We start from the raw sequence: 19,631 nt of genomic DNA, 5'->3' as shown, positions 1-19,631 counted from the left end.
GTTGTGGCCCCCTCCCCCCCAACTTTTCTTCACGTTTCTTAAAGGCATTTTGGTTTTTTAAAATCTGTACAGCAAGAGCAACTTTTTCTGTCAAATAAAAATGAGAAATGCAGGAATTGGTCTATAGATCGTTTATTACGGGTGGGGAGAGTTAGTTAGGAGAGGAGCTGCCCTTATTCTGTGGCTGCATCCCCCCTGCAAGGGGCATACCTTGGAGGAGCCTCATGGGGTGGCTCTAGGCTGTGGATCCCCCACAGAACCCACTCTCAAACCAACACGCTCGTTCCAGCTGGGAGCCAGCATGCTCATGCTAGGAGGGGGCTGGCCACTCTGAAGAAACAAAGCCTCTAAACCTTTTGTCCCCAGACTGAGCAGAAGGCTGGGCTGGGGGTTGGTAGCTGGACTGAGAGAGCTTGGGATGCAGCAGTCTGGCCTGGAAAGAGGCTGAGGGTGGGGTGGGGTGGGGTGGGGCGGGACACACCAGTGAGGTGATGCCTGAGTCAGGAGAAGGTGTGTAGAAAGAGGCAGCAACCAGGTGGACACCCAAATCTCTTTTATTGGGGGGGGGTAGGGCGGTTGGGGGGCCTCTCACTGCACAGCTTGTTCATTGGCGCTGCTTCCTGAGTCCTGTGGCTTCATCACATCCGGCAGCTCGGGTGGGCTGGAGAAGGGCTCGATGCGCAGGGCCTCAAAGGCCTCATCTGGTGGAGAGGGGGTGGCCACTGCAAAGTGAGTCTCCCACCCTTACAGGACCAACCTGACCCCTGTTCCCCTCCCCCAGCCTGGCCATGCTAGGGTCTTTTTCCTCACCCTCTGCATCCCTCAGCCTCTGGGATTGCATCCACCTACAATCTCCCCCATCGCCTTGTTCCCTTCACACCTTCTCTTCTCATCATACTTTGAATAAAATCTCATCGTGTCATTATGTCTCTCCACATGTCTCCTTGTGGTCCCCGTATTCCCACATCAAGCTCTTTCTTGCCTCAAGGTCTCTGCATTTGCCACTCTCTAGCTTGACACTTAGAATGGCTGGCTGCCTAAGAAAGGCATCCAGGGGCAATCAAATATCACCTCTTCAGAGAAGCGTTCCCCAACCACCCTGTACAACCACCCACTCTACATGGCCAATGCCCTGTGCATTGCCCCGGGAACACTGGGAACACTTAACCGCTAGCGTGAATGCCCTGTTTCTCTTGACCAGCTGCTTTCCTACTAGAACAGCAGCCCCAGGAAGATTTTCCCTGTCTCATTCCTGCTGTTACTACTTCAGCACAGATCAAATGAACACCACAACTTTTTCTTCTACATGGGAAACTTCTCTCCACCTGGCTCAGGGATCTCAACCAATTAGGCTCCCCAGGGGAAGTCGGTCACATCTGACAAGTTTTAACTTTGGGGGTTGAGGGGCTGCAACTGGCCTCTAGTGGGGAGAGGCCATCTTTTGTAGGAGCCGGAGATGCTAAACATCCTGCAATGCACAAGACAACCTCACCCAGAATCATCCAGCCCCAAACGTCAGCAGCGCTGAGGTGAAGACACATGGCCCAGCTTAATAACGAATTCATCTTCCAAGCCACAAATCTGAGTGACAATTCTTGCCTTCATCACCTCTCCCCATTCTTTGGAAATAAAGTCTGGAAGATGCTATTTAACACCAGACACTATCATATCTCCCTAACTAAGCAAACCACTTTGCGGGGTGGGGAGAGACCCGTCTCTGCACAAGGAAACAACTACCCACCCAGAAGTGCGTTTTTGCAAGTGGAAGCAGACGGTCTACAGTCCACACCACAGCCCCTATCAAAACAGCAATGACACACCTGAGGTGATGCCACCAAGGGTCCACAATCTATGCCATAAGTGGGGGTCATGGGGAGAAACAAATCACCTCACTGTGCTGTGATTTTTTTCACCTGCAAGATGGTTGAGTAGCTGCAAGTCTATAGGGTGCCTCTGTTCAAATTAGAGGAAGAGATACTTTTTCTGGAAGAATGCAGCCTGGCCCTGGCTTAGGAAGAACAGATGTGCTTTCAGCCCTCCGTTACCTGCCTCAGAGAACAGCCTTGTATAGTACCCACCCTGTACAAAGTCTGCACCAGCCCCTCACCTGCCTCACTGTCACTGTGAGAGTTGAGGGAACCCACACAAAGGCCCGTTAAGACTGCCTTTTCCTGAGCACTTGCAGGGCCTGGGGTGTATGGGGGCTCACACTGCCTTGCTGTGAGGCTGGTCCCAGTGTCATACTCCTTTATGGAGACAAACTCCAGTCTGGGAGGGGCGGGGCGTGAAGTAGCTGCCCGAAGACACAGCTGCTGAGGCCTCATACAGTTTATCCTTATGAAACTGAGAAGTGCAGCTAAGGCTATATGCTCCCTCCTGAGCCCTCGCTACATTTTCTTAAAAGAAGCTAGAAAAATAACTCCCTGTAACTTCATCCAGATTTACCCAGCCATTCACACAGCCCCTAGGTCTGTCTACAGCTGTGAAAACACCCTATAACCCCTGTTTAAATTTCCAGAGACAAAGGATAAAATTTAAATCTTTTTCTTGGCAAAAGGAGCAACATAAACCACCCCCACCCCTCAGGTTTCTAAACTTTGGTCAGGGTGGAATGTGGCTAAGGAGAGTACAGGCTCTGGGGCAAGAAAGGGCTGAACCTGATCTAACCTCCCCAGGCTTAGTCTACTCATCCTTAAAATGATCACAATACAACTCTGGCCTGTACAGAGATGCTGGGGGAGTAAGTGATGTACCACGGAGACACTGGCTGGCATGGTGCCCAGCTCAGACAAGGTCCTGGCAGCCTGCATCTGAACTGTGGCCTCCCACATGACTGCCAGCAAGCCTCGGCGTCCATGTCTCCCAAATGGGGATGGCTGTGCTTACCCCTCAGGGCTATCAAGAGGATTAGATGGGACAACAGAAATAAAATGCAGAGTGCAGGGCCAGGTGCTCAGTAAGTTCTCTGTAAATGTAAGCTGGTAACTGTGACTAAGAATCTTTGAATCCTCCATGAAATGGGCTTCAATTTCTACAAGTATCTCATGTGCTTCTCATTGTTTTTAATGGGGAAGCAAACACACTATTATAGGATATTGCCTGCATTTGGTGAACTGGGGGACATGGTCCAGGAGGCTTGGAGGAACAACTGCAGGCTCCCTGACCACCCCTTTCTTTGGCCATTTCCACCCTGTCGCTGCCCCTCTCACCTGCCCTGAAGGCTAGCCCCACAGTGGCTGGGGCCTGAGGCCGTGCTGTCTGGCTGGTGAAGCCACACTCGCCCAATGTCTTTCCGTCGTCCAGAAGCTGGTCGTCCTGAGGAGAGAGGCAGGCAGGGTCTCAGGAGAGGCCCCAGGAGGGGCAAGTCCCAAAGACTTCTCTGGTCAGCAACTACACTGAAAGTCAGAAGACGGAAAAGAAACAGCCCCAAGTAGGGCCCAGAACCACCCCAGAGTATATCAAACAGTTTCCAGGACTACACCCAAGACTTTCCAAATCAGAACCTCCCAGGGTAGGGTAAGGGTCTGGAATCTACCACCCTGCAACTCCAGGTGAATCTAATTTCAAGTGTCAGTGACCCCATCTGGCCACAGGCAGACCTGGTTGAATCCCAGCTCTACCACCTTGCACAAGGTGGTTGATCTTTTTGATGTGAAGTTTCCTTATCTATAAAACGGGAGTTATTGGAATTCCCAACTCATAGGGCAGCCAGAGGCTTCAATGAGCAAAGGACACACAGAAAGCACGGAGCACAGCAAGTGAAAGAAGTTCAGGCAGTAGGAAGGGTCCTTATTACAGAAGCCCCAGCAGGTAACAAGAAGAAAAGGCCTTTAGAGACAAAGGGGGTGAAGGCTCAGCCTGGAGCAAAGGATCAGTTTCCCAGTTTCCACCCAGAATCAGATCAAGGAACTTAGGTGAGGGACCTCATACTGCCAGAAACTTGAAATGAGGGGCCACCAAACAGAACTCCCCAATGAAAACCCCAAATCCCACGACATCCTTGCTGGATAATTGCAATTGGTTTGTAAGGGGGAAAGGGGCGGGGGCTTTTAGAACATCAGCAGTAAGTTGGGGAGTAATAAACAGTTGTTGGGTGAAGAACTGGTGGGACCTGACTCATCTCAACACCCTCCATTTCTTCATTTCTTTGTATTAAGGCGTGTCTGGGGCGGGGGGCGTGTGAGAGGCCTGCACAGGATTGAGCATCGGGGTTCAAATCCTGACTCTGCCAACAACCTTGGCCTCGTTAAGTGGCCACCTCCGAGCCTCAGTTTCCTTAACCGCAGAGCAGGGAAGTCAAGGGTCAGCACGTCGCGGGTGGGATCGCTATAAGGATCAGATGTGACGCTGGCCCTCGGCGCTCAGCATAGGGCCTGGCGCGCGACTTTCAAGCCATCCGAACGGAGACCCCCGGTGTAGCGAGCGCTATCGGGGCTTCATCTCCCCGAGTTCGAGCAACGGCCCCACGCGGGGGAGTTCCGGCCCGCGGCAGCCGGTCGCTGATGTTTACATCAACGACGGGGCCGCCTTGCGCCCACGGCCAGGCTCCGGCGGCGGTTCCGAGCAGCACGCTCCCCCAGCCCCCGGCCGCCCGGAACCGACGGGACCGCACCTTGTACAGCCGCTGCTCGTCCGGCGGCCGCTTGAGGATGCCCTCGACGATGCGCTTTAGCTCGAACACAGTGCTCGACTCCTTGGCGTCCGTGAAGATGGTGGTCTTGTGGCGCCGGATCATGAGGAACACGTCCTGGGGGCGGCGGGCCGGCGTGAGCGCGGAGCCCGGGCCCCCGCGCACGGCCCACCGCCCTCGCCGCCCCCGGCCCCGGCCCCGGCCCCGGCCCAGCGCCCCTCCCCCAGCGCCCGCTCACCATCTCGGCGGCTGCCTCTCCCCCTCGACGCGCCGGCGCGGCCGCGCTCCGCCCCGTTCCCGGCAGCCCGCGCGCTGGCCCCAGCGTGCCCCGCGCCCCGCGGCCCCGCCCCATGGCCGCCATTTTAAGTAATCCGCAAAGGGGGCGTTACGGCCGAGCCTCCGACAGCGGACTCGGCGCCGTGGCGCGGGGCGGGGCCGGTTGGCGGAGTCGCGGAGGTAGTGGGAGGCCGACAGGGACCGAGCGCGGGAGGGACGCAGGGCGCGGTGGCGCCATCTTGGGTGTGGCAAACCGAGTTCCCCATGTTGGTGCAGTCTAGGGGACTCCCGTCCTTCTTGTGGGGAATATCAGGGACTAACTTCGCAAGCGTAGGGTGCCTCACAGCCTAATGAGAGTGAATGAATGATGTGTCTCGGTCATCAGGGCGGCAAGACATTCACATCTTAGCGAGACCTGGGCTGCCAGGTTTGGGAGTCTGACTCATGATTATGGGGCTTCCTGGCAGCTGTTTTGAGGAGGTGTTAAATTCTGGATCTTTCGGCCGCCGTATCAGGAAACAGCCCCATTTCCCTGCCCTAGCCTTGGTTGTAAGGATTATTTAAACCAGTTCACTGAAGCTTTAGGGCCTGTAAGGATCTTTGGAAGCTGCTTTTGGGGTTAGGGAGTGTGTAAGCAGCTCTTTGCAGGAAACCGCCCTCAGCAGGAAGCCCATTTTCTTGTCACTTTAGCAAAACTATATTGTAAATAACTTTTTTTGGGGGGGGGGGCATACTGCTCACCACGTGGAACCTTAATTCCCCTGACTAGGGATCCAACCCCCTGCCCCCCTGCGTTGGAAGGTGGATTCTTAACCACTGGCCCACCAGGGAAGTCCTTGTAACTAACTTTTAAACCAGGCACTGCCCCTCCACCCATATCTGGCCCAAGCACACCTTTCAAATCTTTTAATTACACAATACCTTGCCAAACTAGTTGGTTCTTTAGAGAAATGAGCAAGTATTTAACAGATGACCAGATCTCTTCCCTAGCTTTCCCTTCAGTAACCTGAACAAACTGTGTGACCAAACTGTGTGAACAAGATAACATCTAGAGGGGCTTCCCTGGTGGCGCAGTGGTTGAGAATCTGCCTGCCAATGCAGGGGACACGGGTTCGAGCCCTGGTCCGGGAAGATCCCACATGCCGCGGAGCAACTAGGCCCGTGAGCCACGATTACTGAGCCTGCACGTCTGGAGCCTGTGCTCCGCAACAAGAGAGGCCGCGATAGTGAGAGGCCTGCGCACCGCGATGAAGAGTGGCCCCCGCTTGCCACAACTAGAGAAAGCCCTCACACAGAAACAAAGACCCAACACAGCCAAAAATAAATAAATAAATAAATAATTAAAAAAAAAAGATAACATCTAGAGGAAGAGCCCAAGAAGTTGACGAGCCTGCATGCAGTGGAGGGATGGCAATAATTCTGACCCCCCTATCTCAACAATTAACTGAGATTACTTCCCTTCTGCCCTTTAAAAGTTTCATGGCTGAGTACAATCTGCGGAGGTGGTTTTTGGGGGACGCTGAGTCCACCATCTCCCCAGATTGTTGTCATTCTGATTAAAAGCACCTTTCCTTTGCCACCAACATTTGTGAGTATGCAATTGATTGTGAGCAGCAAGCAGCAGGACCCCCATTTGATAACAAGGCCTGGCAAACATCCTCAGAAGAAGCAGCATGCATGGCCAAAGTTGGTGTTCACGCTTCCCAGGAGGAGGGTGCCCTGGGCAACTGCCCGCCTTTCTGCCCAGGTCCACTCAGGCTCCGGACGGGCCTGTGGACTTGGTTTCCCTCTCTGGCCGCCCTTCGTTCCTACTGACAGCCTAGGCCTCCCTCCTTGGTAGTTGGACGCTCTCCTGTGTCGCCCCAAATTGCAGTTATACTAGAGCAAGAGAAGGAGGCTTTTCTTTCAACCTCTCCCAGGGAGAAGGAGAATGTCAGCTGAGTCATCGCTGGCATGTGCCGTGGCACCCAGTGAGAGATGAGCCAGGGGTGCCCCTGGATGCTGAACAGCTCAGCAGTTGTTGAGGCCACAATTTGAGGATTCTTTGGAGTGGGTGGAACCTGAAGATGCTGCTGCCTTGGCCCTGAATCAAGCTGGTGGCTAGCCACGCAGGCTCTGGGCTCAGACCTGCTGGGATTCAAATCCTTGCTCTGGCACTGAGTGTGCAGCCTTGGGCAGTTAACCTCACCAAGGCCCAGTTTCCCCCTCTCTGAGACTGGAGAATAACTGTTTGTAAAGTTTGTGGAGCCTTGCTGTAAGCAGATAGGGTCGGGGGGGGGGGCGGTCCCTGGAGAGAGAACCCAGCATGGTTTTCTTGACAGAAGAGAAGCCATTTTTGGCCTAAGCCACTTTGTGATCTAAGCCTGGCCTCATTGCAAGCCCTTTCGTGAATATGCATGTACCCTTAGCCTAAAATTCCCCCAATTTTGCTGTTCGGGGAGACACTGCTTTGGGAAAGATCCCTGGTGTTCTCTTCACTTGCTGCAAATAATAATAAATCCTTCCTTCTCCCGATCTTTGGCTTGGTTGTGTCTTTTCGCTTGACACTCACCAAGAGGCAAACCCAGTTTGTGGGTAACATCACCAAGAGTTAGCACTCAATAGATGTTTCCTAAACTGTAGCTATAGTTATCATTTTTTAACTTCTGGCCTCTGGCTCCTCAGGAGTCCTTTGAAGTCCCTTTTCTTCCTGGGACTCCTCCCCACCTGTGCCTCAAGGCAGCCCTTTCCCTCAGATGGGATCTCTGTGCACCCCATTGTGCTATGTTGGGTGGGTCAGTTGCAGGAGGTAACTGCAGTCCTCGTGTCAGTACAGTGACACCTCCTGCAGTGGGAATGGGGTCAGGAGAAGTTTGAGGGAGGAGCAGGGGCTGAGCCCCCAGCCCCCCAGTTCTGTGGTCTAGCTGGGTGCAGGCCCTCCTTCCTGGGGGCCATGACAGACAAAATGGGAGTCTCAAGATGGTGGGTGAGCCAGCTGGCCAGCTGCTCTTGCTTCTCTGCACAGGAAGTCCTCCTGGGCTCTTTCTGCCCTGTTGCCTCAACCACCCAGCGCTCACAAAGAGACCCTCCCCGGCCTCCAAACTAAGCCTGTAGGGTCTCAGCCTGGTGGGCCTTCTCCTTTGGTCTACTTAAACTTTTTAAAATGTTGATTAATAAATAGTAATTGTCAATCATCACTCGTTACTAGTGTGCCTCTAGTTGTGTCATACAACTGGTTTCATTTCTACGAGGGAAGTGATAATTCAGTGTGGAATTAGAGTCAGTCGCCCAGATTCAAATCTGGTTCCACCTCTTGCCTGCTGTGGGTCTTAGGGCATATTACCTAGCCTTTCTGGGCCTGTTTCCCCATTCGTGAAATGGGAACACCTCACGGGTGTTCAGAGATCAGCGGAGAGCCCGCCAGTGCCTGGCGCAGCCTGCGTGCTCACTGGGCAGAACTGAGTCATTCAGACTCTCCCAACAGCCATGATAGGGTTGGTGTCACCAGTTCAGATTGTAGATGGGGAAACTGAGGTTGTCAGTACTCCTGGGAGAGGCTGGGCCATCTGGTTGCAGCTCTACCAACTGGAGCAGGTGAGCAGCTAGAAAATGCTTGCTTGGACAGGAGCCTGATGTCCTGTCCCCGGTGGGTTCTCAGGACTATCCTCGCCACCCCAGGGTCTCCCTCCTGGCAGGTCAGGCAGCCGTCGTGAGGCCGGGGGCTGGATGCTACTGATGCAGGGCCAGGTCCATACCTCCCCCCGCCCCCACCCCCGCCCCGGCTCCAGGCCCAATGACCTTGCTGACAGGTGGGATGCAGCAGCACAGGGTGCCGCGCCACTGAGCCTGCTGGACAGAGAAGAGCTGTAGCTTGTCCAGCCCTGTGAGGCTGCCACAACAGGAATGAGCAGAGAGGAGGCGGGCCTGGAGGCCACACTGTTGGAGTGGGAGGAAGTGGAGAGAACCAAGGCGGTAATACCCTCTTTACCATCCCCAGCTGCCTCCAGAATCAGACCACCTGGGTTCAAATCCCAGTCTACCATCTACCAGCTGTATGCCTCTGGGCCTGTTTTCTCATCTTACAAATGGGGAAACCCCCCTCACAGAGTGTCTAGTGAGAATCTCATGAGATGGTGCAGTAGAGCTCTCTGCACCGTGTCTGGTGAGGGTTTAACGAGGAGTAGCAGATTTCTGCTCATTCCCTTCCATGGGCAGCCCGCCCCCTCCACTTCTAGGACACCCCTGCTTAGCTCTCACCTTACGCTTCAGAAACACTTGGCTCTGGGACTTCCCCGGTGGTCCAGCAGTTAAGACTCCACGCTCCCAATGCAGAGGGCCCAGGTTCGATCCCCGGTCAGGGAACTAGATCCTGCATGCCGCAGCTAAAGATCCCGCATGCTGCAACGAAGATCCCGTGAGCCTTAACTAAGAACCAACACAGCCAAAGAAAGAAAGAAAAGAAACACTGGGCTCTGAATGGGGATCCATTACTCTAATCACGGCAGGTCCAAGACTGAGGCATCCTGGCTCTCAGTCCCTGGCTTGTTCTGGTCTCAGTACCTTGGGAGGCATCTTGAGGAAGTTCTCTGAGCTGGCCCCCGGCTGAGGGCGGGATGGGAGGACGGTCAGCATCACCCAGCAGGGGCGGCTAGGGTCCCACCGCAGATGTGCCCACAGCCTTTTGTCTGGCCTGCCACAGCCATGCCCTGTTCTGGGTACCCTGGTCCCCAGTGACCCCACCTGGGGCAGCCAGTAGACGGCCCTCAGCCTAGGGGAGACAGCAGCCTGGATCTCCCTCACTGCCCAGTCCACAGCCCCACCCTCCCAGCCTGGCCTGGCCCAGCAGCGACCACGTGCTGCAGCCACTTTTTCCCCTGGGAGGAAAGAAGGGAGGAAGACGAGGCTCAGGCCTGCGTGGCGGCAGCTGCACTTGGTCCTGCCCAGCCAGGCTGCCCCTTCAGTGATAGCCTCCCCTGTCCCCCCTTTCCCCACTGCCCCGTCAGCTCCAAAGGGGGGCTTCGGAGTTTCCAGGTTTTGTTCCGGTTCTTGTTCTTTCTGCTGTTCTAGAAACTGAGCTCTGTCTATAGGGATGGATGATCCTTGGCCTGGGGATGAGGAGACGGCAGAGAGGGCATAGGACACCAGGTCCCAGCACATGAGGGTGGTCAGGGAGCTGAAAGGGCCTAGGCCGGTCTCCACATGCAGGTGGGGGAAGGGGGCGGTCCTGGGCCTGGGGACCTGGCCAAGGCTAGGACACAGCCTCAGACTCATCCAGGGCATGGATGGGGGCAGTGGCAGAAAAAACAAGGATAGCAGAAGTTATGGCCAGGCCTATCTGGGGGCTCCTGTCTCCTCTTGGCAGAGGGCATGATGTCAGGTGCCCCAAACTCCTAAGACCTTAGAATTCATGGGAAGGCCAGGCCTGGTGGCTGGCCACCTGCCTTCTGGGGCACTTTCACTGCAGTGGGGCAAAATCTATACGAGTTTTCTATTGCTGTGTAGCAGATGACTACAAACATAGCAGCTTAAGCACTAATTTATTAAAAAATCACAACTCTGCGGGTGGGCTAAATTGGGTTCTCTGCTTAGGATCTCACCGGGCTGAAATCAAGGGCTTGGCCTGTCAGGGCTCTCATCTGGAGGCTGGGAGAAGAGTTGGCTTCCAAGCTGGTTCAGGTTATTGGCCAAATCCGGTTCTTTGCAGTTGTAGTGCTGAGGTGTCCCTTTCCCTGCTGGCTGTCAGCCAGGGGCTTTCTTCAGCTCCTTGCCACGTGGCCCCTCCATCTTCAAAGCTAGCAATGGACAATCATTTCCTTGGTGTTGAATCCCTCTCATATTTGAGTTTCTCTGACTTCTTCCAGAAAAGAAGGGCACACAGACCAGACCTAGCACTGACTCACTTGCCTGTCTTTGGGTGCTCTGACTGGAGCTCAGGGGGTTAAATATGAGCAGGAAGGGAAGGGAGGGAGTGTGAGACCCCCGGACACTCGGGAGGCTCCTGGAGGAGGGTTGGCAGCTTGGGTTTGGTGAGCCCCAAGGAGGAGGCAGGGGATAGACAGATGAATGGATGGGTGGATGGCCCCTTAAATTTATTAGGCCTCTAAGCCCTAAGTCAGAAGGGGCAGGGTTGGGGGATGTGTAGATCCCCACACAGACCAGGCAGCTGAGGGACCCCAGAGTCTGGCTTCAGGTCAGTGTCACTGCATCAGAGGCTGAGGCGAGCCTGAATCCAAGGGCTGTAAGTGGCCACATTGGTATAGACACCTGGACGGTTGGGCAGGGCACAGCCCTTGCCCCAGCTCACCACACCCACTAGGACCCAGCGCCCAGATTTCATGCAGGTCAGGGGTCCTCCAGAGTCACCCTGCAGGAGAAAGAAGAGCTTAGGTCCCAGCCCTCCAGGGACTTTGGGTCCCAGGGCTACAGTCCCCCAGGTGGTGCCTCTGGGTTGGGGTCCAGGACACTGAGCCCTGGAGGTGGTACCTCCTGGGTCCTGGGTTCTAAGGAGGTAAGGTGCTGGCCATAGGAGAATGGACTCCAGAGTTTCTAGGCAGCTTCTCGCACCTGGCAGGCATCCTTCTGGCCCTCGACATAGCCGGTGCACAGGTTCCCTGGCAGCACTATGTGCTCGGCACGAGGCACGTTGGTGCCCATGTGGTAGAGGAGGTCACAGGTGCGAGTATCCAGCAGTGGCACCCTTACTCCCTGCAGAGGTCGCCACTCTGGGAGTGGCATTGGAGAAGAAGGGGGACTTCTAAGAGCTGGAAGACGGTGAGGTGGAAAAACTGTGAGGATGTTTGGGTCCCTGGAGGTCACGCTGGGTCCTGGATTGGGGCAGTGAGGGGCTGGGATTCCTGGTCAGAGAGAGGTGGAGAGAGAGCGCCTGTCCCTCCCCCAATGCCCCAGTGCCCCGCCCTCTGCCTCACCTCCTGAGTGGAGGCTGCCCTAGCCAGTGACCCAGCACGGTGTGCCTGGTGGTGGGCAAGCCCCAGGCTCAGGCAGGCAGATGGGCTGGACTCATGTGCTCAAGGGCACTGGGCGGCGAAGCTGCAGCAACGCCAGGTCTCCTCCGGCCCCGTCCTCTGAGTAGTCCGGAGGCAGCAGCACCCTCCGCACGGGCACCAAGAGAACATGGGGCAAGGCGGGACCCAGGTGCAGTGCCCCGAGGCGCACGCGGTACTCAGAGGGCAGCGCCCTCCTGCATGACAGCGGTGGGTCTAGTTAAAGCAGCTCCTCCTCCACCCCCAGTAGGGCCCCCGTCCCTGCCACCCTCTCACTCAGAGCCTGGGGACCACGCTTCCGCTAAGTGGCGCCCCCCCCTTCCGTGGGTCTTGCTCCACCCGCCCCTGCCCCCCTCGACGTTGAGCCCTCAGAGTAGGGGAATGCCCCTTGTCCAAGCCTGGGCTGCCTGCTCACCTCAGGAAGCGGTGTGCTGCCGTCAGCACCCACTGGGGGGCATGAGAGAGCCCACACACACATGTGCCCCGCGGTGCTGGATGCTCGCCTGCCTCGGCCGCTTCCGTCCTGGGTGTCCCGGCCCCCCACGATGAGACTTGACACGTGAGGCTGCCCGCAGGCTGTGAGAGGACAAGGGGAACTCAAGGGCGAGCAGAGGAGCGGGGAACTGGGCGGAGGATGGGGGCAGGGAGACACAGGGCTAAGGTTGGGGGGGGTTGGCACACCGGAGGAGGAAGCAGGGAAGGGACTGGATTATGGGTTTGGTGTCAGATAACAGGGTGAGGGGAGGGAGGTCAGAGATTAGGAATGAGGGTGCCCTCTGGTTGGAGCCTGCAGAGAGAGGAGGAGGATCTAGGCCCCCCAGAGGCCCTTTTGTCTTCCTTTAGACCCTGGTTGGTCCCAGACCTAGCCCTGTGGCCCAGGCTCTATGCCCTATGCCCAGGCCCCAGAGACCACCCCTGCGCCCCACCCGCTGTGAGATTTGGCCACCTTAGGTCTCGATACAAGCCCTGGAGCCCAGCCCCTCCCCCATCTTGTATTTCCACTTCCTGACAGCTGCTCCTGCGTGCCCCCCACCCCTAGACCCCGCAGCCCCTGGATTCTGTTCTCACTCTTGCAGCTGGTGTCCTCCTTGCTAACTGGGCCGGGGGGATGACCTGGGGGCTTAAAGACCCAGGAGGGGGTGGGGGCCTGGCCAGGAGGTAATTAAGGAGGTCAGGGCGGGGCTGTGGCTTCATCAGCCCAGCCTTGAACAAAGATGCTTTGAACCGTGCTTTTGAGGTGGCAGGAAAGGGACACCTGGGTTTCTCAAAGGAAACCTGGCTTGGGCCAAGGTGCACAGAACTGGGGGCGGGAGCCTGTGCCCAGCCAGGTAAGGGGGGGGCGATGTGGGGTGGGGATGAACGGGGTGGGGGTTGTTTCGGTCGGGCCACGAAGCTCCAGAGGATCCTCGGCCGCTCACCTCTGAACCGGATCCTGCCTCCTGGCTCCTTGCAGTGCTCGGTCACTGGGGCTTCTGAGCGGCATCGTTCTGTCCAGAAATCCTGGCCGGGACAGCCTCATACAGGGGGGTGGGGTGGGGTGCTGGTGTGTTTTTAGAAGGACATTAATCCTATCGGATCAGAGCCCACCCTTATGACTTCATTTAACCTTAATTACTTCCACAAACAGTCACATTGGGGGTTAAGGCTTCAACATATAAATTTTGGAGAGGACACAGACATTCAGTGCATACCAGTCTCCCATGGCCTGAACAGTGCCCAGCACAGAGTGGGCACTGAGTATTTGGGAGTGAAAGGGGCCAGCAGGGCATCATGCCGGGAGTGAGGGTGAAGGATATGAACGAGGGGACCTAGAGGCGAACCAGCCCCAGCCCCAGCCCCCACACTCGAAGTGAGGGAGGGCAGCCTCAGGCCTGACCCCTGCTGTCCACGCTCTAGGAGCAGGCTCAAGCCCACGCTTGAGGACTCTGGAGTCGGCTTGTGGAACACCCTCCCTCCAGCCCTGAGACCTTGGGAGAGTTTCCTCTTCTGTAAAACCCTCCTCCCAGGTGGTTGTGAAGATTAACTGGGTTAGCCCACGCAGAGCTTGGAATAGTGCCTGGCTGATGTAAATGCTATAGAAGTGCCACAAGAATAAAAGAAGCACCTTCCCCAAGGCTCCTGACCTTTCGTTACCCCCGATTCAGCTGCCATTAGAGGGCTTGGCAGGAGTGGAGCCAGGTGGGCAGTGCTCCCCTTGGTGCAGAGTTGGGGCAGCTGGAGAGGCAGGTGGGAGCAAGAGTGACCAGGGACCCTGGGAACACACAGCTATCTCTGGGGATATGGGCCAGACCTTGAGAGGGGATTTCACTGGAAGGTGGGATGGAAGGAGCTGGGTGTCTGCCTGTTGCAATTTAGGTGAGGCGGGAAGCCTGGAGGACAGACACCTGGGTGCAGGGACCAGGAAACAAGTTCCCACTGAGAAACTGGCTTATGGTGGGAGGATCTGGAACTGATTGAATATTGGACAATCAAACCTGAGAGGAGTAGGAAAGGAACCTCTTTCCAGGGGCTCACCCCAACCCAGCCCCTGTCTCAGATTGAGAAACTGAGGCACAGACCCCTGCTGGGCCCACACGCCCTTCAGTCCCACCCTTGAGTCACACTGAAGAAATGGCCCCTCGGCAAATGTCATCTACTTGCCCTCCTCACAACCATCCTTCTCAGGGCCACAGCTGAGTCATCCCCACCTTTTTCTGGTGCCGGACCTGTCCCCACTCCCAGGGGAGGGCAAATGACCCAAATGGGGGCCATCATCCCACCATGTCCTCCAGGTCACAGTGATTGATCAAGAAGTGACACATGACCCCAGACCAGCCAATCAGAATTCTTCCCTGGGATTTTTACCCTGGAGGAGGGAGAGAGGACCCCTTGGGGCTCAGGCAGGGGGCAGCCGTAGCTGCAGCCACTGGCGAGGACTCTCAGCTGGCCTGAGAGCCTGCAACCTTCCAGGCTGAGAAAGAGTGTCCTGTGGAGCTGGAGTGCCTCATTCCAGTCATCCTTGCCCTTGGTGGGCTGTCCTTTATCCTTCTAAAGCAACTCTCCTTCACTCATGCTGGTACTAGGGGATTCTTTTGCTTACAACCAAAGTCTTTAAATGCCAAGGATGAAAACAAAATAACAGTTCAACAAAGGTGGAGGGGAGGTGCGCCCTGAGCTGGCTGCCCTGCCAGTGTGTTTCAGTATGGCGGTGCCCAGCCCACCATCTTCAGCACAGGACTCATCTCTGACGAGTGCCCAGCCCTGCCCTTGGCCAGACCCCAGGGGCACCCTGTATACCTGGCAGCAGGAGGAGGTAGGAGGGGGTGGCCTTTCCAGGATCCAGGTGGTGTGCTCACTGATGTCCCAGCAGAAGCTGGGCCCTTTGGGACGGCCACAGCCAGACCCCAAACCATGCTGACCCAACAACCAGGGGTCATCCAAAGCAGCCTGAAGAGGGACAAAGGTGTGGGGTGAGCCAGGCCAGGGGGAGGGGCATGCCGTGGCACCTGGCTGGAGTCCTCTTGAGCCTCTGGGTAGGTGGCCCTGAACAGGACCCTATGGGTGGACGTGCTCCTGGGCGGGCTTGAAGGTATTTCTGTGGATGAGTCTGTCACACGGGCACTGGGCCACCAGAGGCTACTCTGCCTGCGCTGGAGGAGGGGCGATGTCCAGGCAGGCCTGCAGGGCAGTGTCGCAGTGTAGCCGGTCTGGGGCCAAGCGCTTAATAGGCATTAAATCACACTGTCCTCCAGTAACACATGGGACACCAGGGCAGTGAGTGTTCTGCTTGGGGTCAACTCAGAGGGCCTTTGGGGGAGGTGAGTGGCGGCACCCTCAGGTTTTGGCTGTTGGGGAGGGCAGATGGGGGAAGTGGAAATCTCAATGCAGGTGAGTCTTACAGGAGACCTGGGAGACCCCACCCGTCTGGTACCTGCTGGCCCCTCTGAGTCAGGCCATGCAGTGAGAGGTGGACACAGGCCCTTGTGAGCTGAGTGACTTGAGTGGTTCTGTCACCTTGCTGGGCCTCAGTTTCCTCATTGTGAGGAGGGGGAAGAGAAGCTCCAGCCTCGCAGGGCTGCCGAGGGGCATGAAGCCTGAGCGTGGTGTCCTACAGCCTGTGTGGCTGTCCGGGTGGGCAGAGGCGAGGAGGGCACCCTCCCAAGACTCCTCCACCTGCCTCTTCACAGAGACCACCTCTCAATCGACCAGAGCTTCTCATACCTTCTGCTCTCATAGCACCTCTGTATCTCATGAAAACGCAGATCTGCCCGAGCAGTTCCAAGCAGCCCAAGTCGGCCCCGCTGGCCTGGTCCCTTGGCCATGCTGAGGCTGGGTTCTGCGACCCCAGCATGGGGGACGGGGGGACACGCTTGATGCTGCCCCTCCACCCAGGCCACCTATGGAGCTTGGAGCCCCCACGCCCCCAGGACAAGCCTCAACCACGGGGAGTCAGGAGAGAAGGGGCCATGCCAGGTCCTCGTCCCCCACGGGCGATGCTGAGGTGTGTCCCCGTGATTTCTCAGGGGATCCCGGCCAGACAGCACCTCAGCTGCCCACAAGGGTAACCTCCTCATCTGGGCAAACGTCACTGGCTATCACCCCTCCTGCCTCAGTTTCCCCACTCTTCACTGGGGCTTCTTGGTATCGCCTCCCAAATAAATTACCCGCACCCTCGTCCTGGTCCTGGGGCAGCCTTTGGGGGACCATGGTGAGACCAGGAGCGTCTGGCGTCTGTGTGGTGGGGAACACGGCATGAGCGCTGGGGGTATTTGGGGGCGTTTCCTCCACTGCACCCCACTCCAGCCTTCCTAGCCCCCAGGGACCCTGTTGCTATTTATGTCCTCCTGTAAATTATCTTTCTTTTTTAAAAATATTTATTTGGCTGCGCCGGGTCTTAGTTGCAGCACACGGGATCTTTGTTGCAGGATATCTTTAGTTGCGGCATGAGTGTTCTAGTTCCCTGACCAGGGATTGAACCCGGGTCCCTACATTGGGAGCACAGAGTCTTAACCACCGGACCACCAGGGAAATCCCTGTAAATTATCTTTCTGATTGAACTAACCTGAGAGGGTTCTGTTGTTTGCAACCAAAACCTGTATAGCACAGATGGGTGATGATGGTTTAGGAGTTAAGGAGTGGTCTTAGGGTGGATGGGACGCGGGTAACTGTGAGGGTGTCCAGGAATCCACCCAGGGCCACAGAACGTGGTGCAAGGCATCAACGTGAACATGCACACGTTTATTAGCAAAGGGGACAGAAGGGGACTGGGCCTGGTCCAGCAGGCAGTCCTGCCACTGGGGTGCCCCCAGCCCCTGGCGAATGTGCATGGCGCTGCAGTAACTACTGCACCCTCATGGGCTTAGGTGTGCACAGGCCAGCTGCAGGAGTCAGGGAGCCCAGAGCAGAGAGAGGGGCAGCAGCAACTGAGAGGGGTCTGGCCTGGGTGTGCTGCGGCCCACCAGCATCTGGATCCAGTTGAAGTAACTACTGACATTGGTGTAGATGCCGGCCCGGTTGCGCCTACCACAGCCCACTCCCCAGCTCACAATTCCAACCTGAATCCACAGCTCATTCTTTTCACAGACCAAGGGTCCACCTGGGTCACCCTGGGAAGCAGTGTGGGTGAGCAAGACCTGGGGTGGGGCAGGAGGGGCCAGTGGAGAGGCTGGTAGAGCAGGAGGGGCTGTGGAGCTGGGCAGACTGGGTGCAAATCCCATTCCTCCCCCTGGAAGCAAACAAACTTCAGTTTCTGCATCTGCAAAGGGGGGCAATAGTCTATCCACTCAATTTCACATAAGGATCAAAGGAGGTACAATTAATATAAAACGGGAAGCTTGTTTTATAGGCTGGATAAATGAGGTCTACAATGATTTTCTCATGAATAAACTCTAAGGGTGGATTGGTAGGGGTCAAGGTGGTTGCTCTCAGGCCCAAGATTGGGAGGGGTGGTACCCAGTTTCAGTATGGCCCTCATTGGGGCAGGGGTACTCACTTTGCAGGTGTCAGTGTTGCCATCCTCAGAGCCAGCACAAATCATATTATTACTGCTGTGACTGCGGTAATCAGGCTGATGGAACAGGTAGGAACACCTGGATTTGTTTATGATGGAGACTTGCACTTCCTGAAGATTGTAGGGAGGTGGCAGATCTGTCAGGGGTTGAGGGTGGGAGAGAGAAAGACAACAACCTTAGCCTCTCCTCTGCCATCTGGGGAAAGGGGGTATGAAGGGGAGTGGACTTCCTGGAGTACCCACAGTACCTGGGACATTGCCCTTGATTCCTCTGCTCTAGTCCAGCACCCAGCAATGTGGTGGGTGATGAACAATATCACAGAGGGACCCAATGGATGGACAGGCTGTCACAGCTCCTCCCTGAGACTTGGTTTCCCTCTCTGTAGCCTGCAGATGACAGTCCCTGCCTGAGCCAGTGGGGAGAGACCATGGCTGAAGCATACACAGGGGGAGGGGCTGCTGCAGTTGAGCTTGTTTATAATTAGTATAGCTGCAGGATCCAGGCTGAAGTTTTCCCAAATTTGATGAAAGATATGAATCTACACATTCAAGAAGGTGAACAAATTCCAAGTAGGATAAACACAAGGAGATCCACAATGAGATACATTTTCATCAAAATATCAAAATGCAAAGACAAAGGGAGAATCTTGTAAACAGCGAGAGAGAAGCTACACATCAAGTATAAGGGATCTTCAACAAGATTGACAGCCACATTCTTTTCAGACACCCTGGAGGCCAAAAGGCAGTGCAATGACATATGTAAAGTGCTAAGAGACTAAAACAGTCAACCAAGAATTCTATATCAGGCAAAACTATCCTTCAAAAAAAAAATGAAGGCGAGATTAAGATATTCCCAGATAAGCAAATGCTGAGAGTGTTCATCATTAGTAGGCCTGCCCTACAAGGAATGGAAAAGAGAGCCCTTCAGGATGAAATGAAAGGGCAGTAGCCAGTAACTTAAACCCATAGGAAGAAACAGAGAACACTGGTAAAGGTAACTACACAGGTAAACATACAAGCCAGTATTATTATAGTTTTGGTTCATACCTTTTTTGCTATACAATTTAAAAGACAAATGCAATTTAAAAGACAATAATTGTAAATCTCTGTTACACAGAGATTGGTTACACAATATATAAAGATATGGTTACACAATATATAAAGATGTAAATTGTGGCAATAACAACTTGAGAAGAATAGAGTTGTATAGGAACAGAACTTTTGTATGCTATTGAACCTAAGTTGATATTAATTCAAAATAGACTGTTATAAGTTTAAGTTATTAACTGTAATCTCCAGGGAAACTGCTGAGAAAATAACTAAAAAATATACAGAACAGGAAGTGAGAAGGAAATCAATACAGTACACTAATAAAAATCAATTAAACACAAAAAGGAGGAAATAAGGAACAAAAAAGATATAAGACATAGGTATAGATATAGATATGATATAGATATAAGATATCTATATCTTCTACATCTGACAAAATATAGAAAACAAGTTGAATAATGGTAGAAGTAAATCCTTCCCTATCAGTAATTAATTTTAATGTAACTGTATTAAACACTCCAATTAAAAGGCAGAGATAGGCAGAATGGATTAAAAACAGAGATTAACTATATCCTGTCTACAAGGCAATAATTTTATTATTTTTAAATTTTTTTATTTTTAAAAATTTATTTATTATTTTTGGCTGCATTAAAAACAGAGATCCAACTATATCCTGTCTACAAGACAATAATTTTATTATTTTTAA

At 54.7% G+C, this 19,631-nt stretch overlaps 2 protein-coding genes across 2 annotated transcripts; both read right to left on the bottom strand.

Moving 5' to 3' along the window:
• Nucleotides 1–536: 536 nt before the first annotated feature.
• Nucleotides 537–5,016, bottom strand: ELOB (elongin B). The gene is made up of 4 exons (XM_082358726.1): nt 4,869–5,016; nt 4,613–4,747; nt 3,210–3,315; nt 537–701 (listed from the first exon to the last, which is right to left on the bottom strand). Exons 1-4 carry the CDS (start codon nt 4,989–4,991, stop codon nt 589–591), a joined length of 477 nt encoding a protein of 158 aa, XP_082214852.1. The 5' UTR covers nt 4,992–5,016; the 3' UTR covers nt 537–588.
• Nucleotides 5,017–9,885: 4,869 nt separating this feature from the next.
• Nucleotides 9,886–18,132, bottom strand: PRSS33 (serine protease 33; the record flags this gene model as incomplete). The annotated part of the gene is given in 14 exon segments (XM_082359713.1): nt 9,886–11,249; nt 11,450–11,646; nt 11,812–11,830; nt 11,834–11,902; nt 11,906–12,083; nt 12,302–12,344; nt 12,347–12,400; nt 12,403–12,590; nt 12,897–12,981; nt 13,305–13,386; nt 15,163–15,312; nt 17,325–17,498; nt 17,858–17,986; nt 18,124–18,132. Coding segments are annotated over 14 exon segments (1,536 nt in total). The 3' UTR covers nt 9,886–11,090.
• Nucleotides 18,133–19,631: the final 1,499 nt, after the last annotated feature.

This window comes from Balaenoptera borealis, assembly GCF_965194805.1.
Source record: "Balaenoptera borealis genome assembly, chromosome: 16".
NCBI lineage: Eukaryota > Metazoa > Chordata > Mammalia > Artiodactyla > Balaenopteridae > Balaenoptera > Balaenoptera borealis.
The sequence above is the reverse complement of the archived record's forward strand: the minus strand, read 5'-3'. Positions and strand labels throughout refer to the sequence as shown.

Excerpts from the sequence above, each read along its gene's own strand:
- ELOB (XM_082358726.1), bottom strand. The coding sequence starts at position 4,991 with ATGGCGGCCATGGGGCGGGGCCGCGGGGCGCGGGGCACGCTGGGGCCA. Across the intron at positions 4,748-4,868 it reads GAGAGGCAGCCGCCGAGATG|GACGTGTTCCTCATGATCCG; the intron begins GTGAGCGGGCGC and ends CGCCGCCCCCAG. Across the intron at positions 702-3,209 it reads GGGGCTAGCCTTCAGGGCAG|ATGAGGCCTTTGAGGCCCTG; the intron begins GTGAGAGGGGCA and ends CCTCTCCACCAG.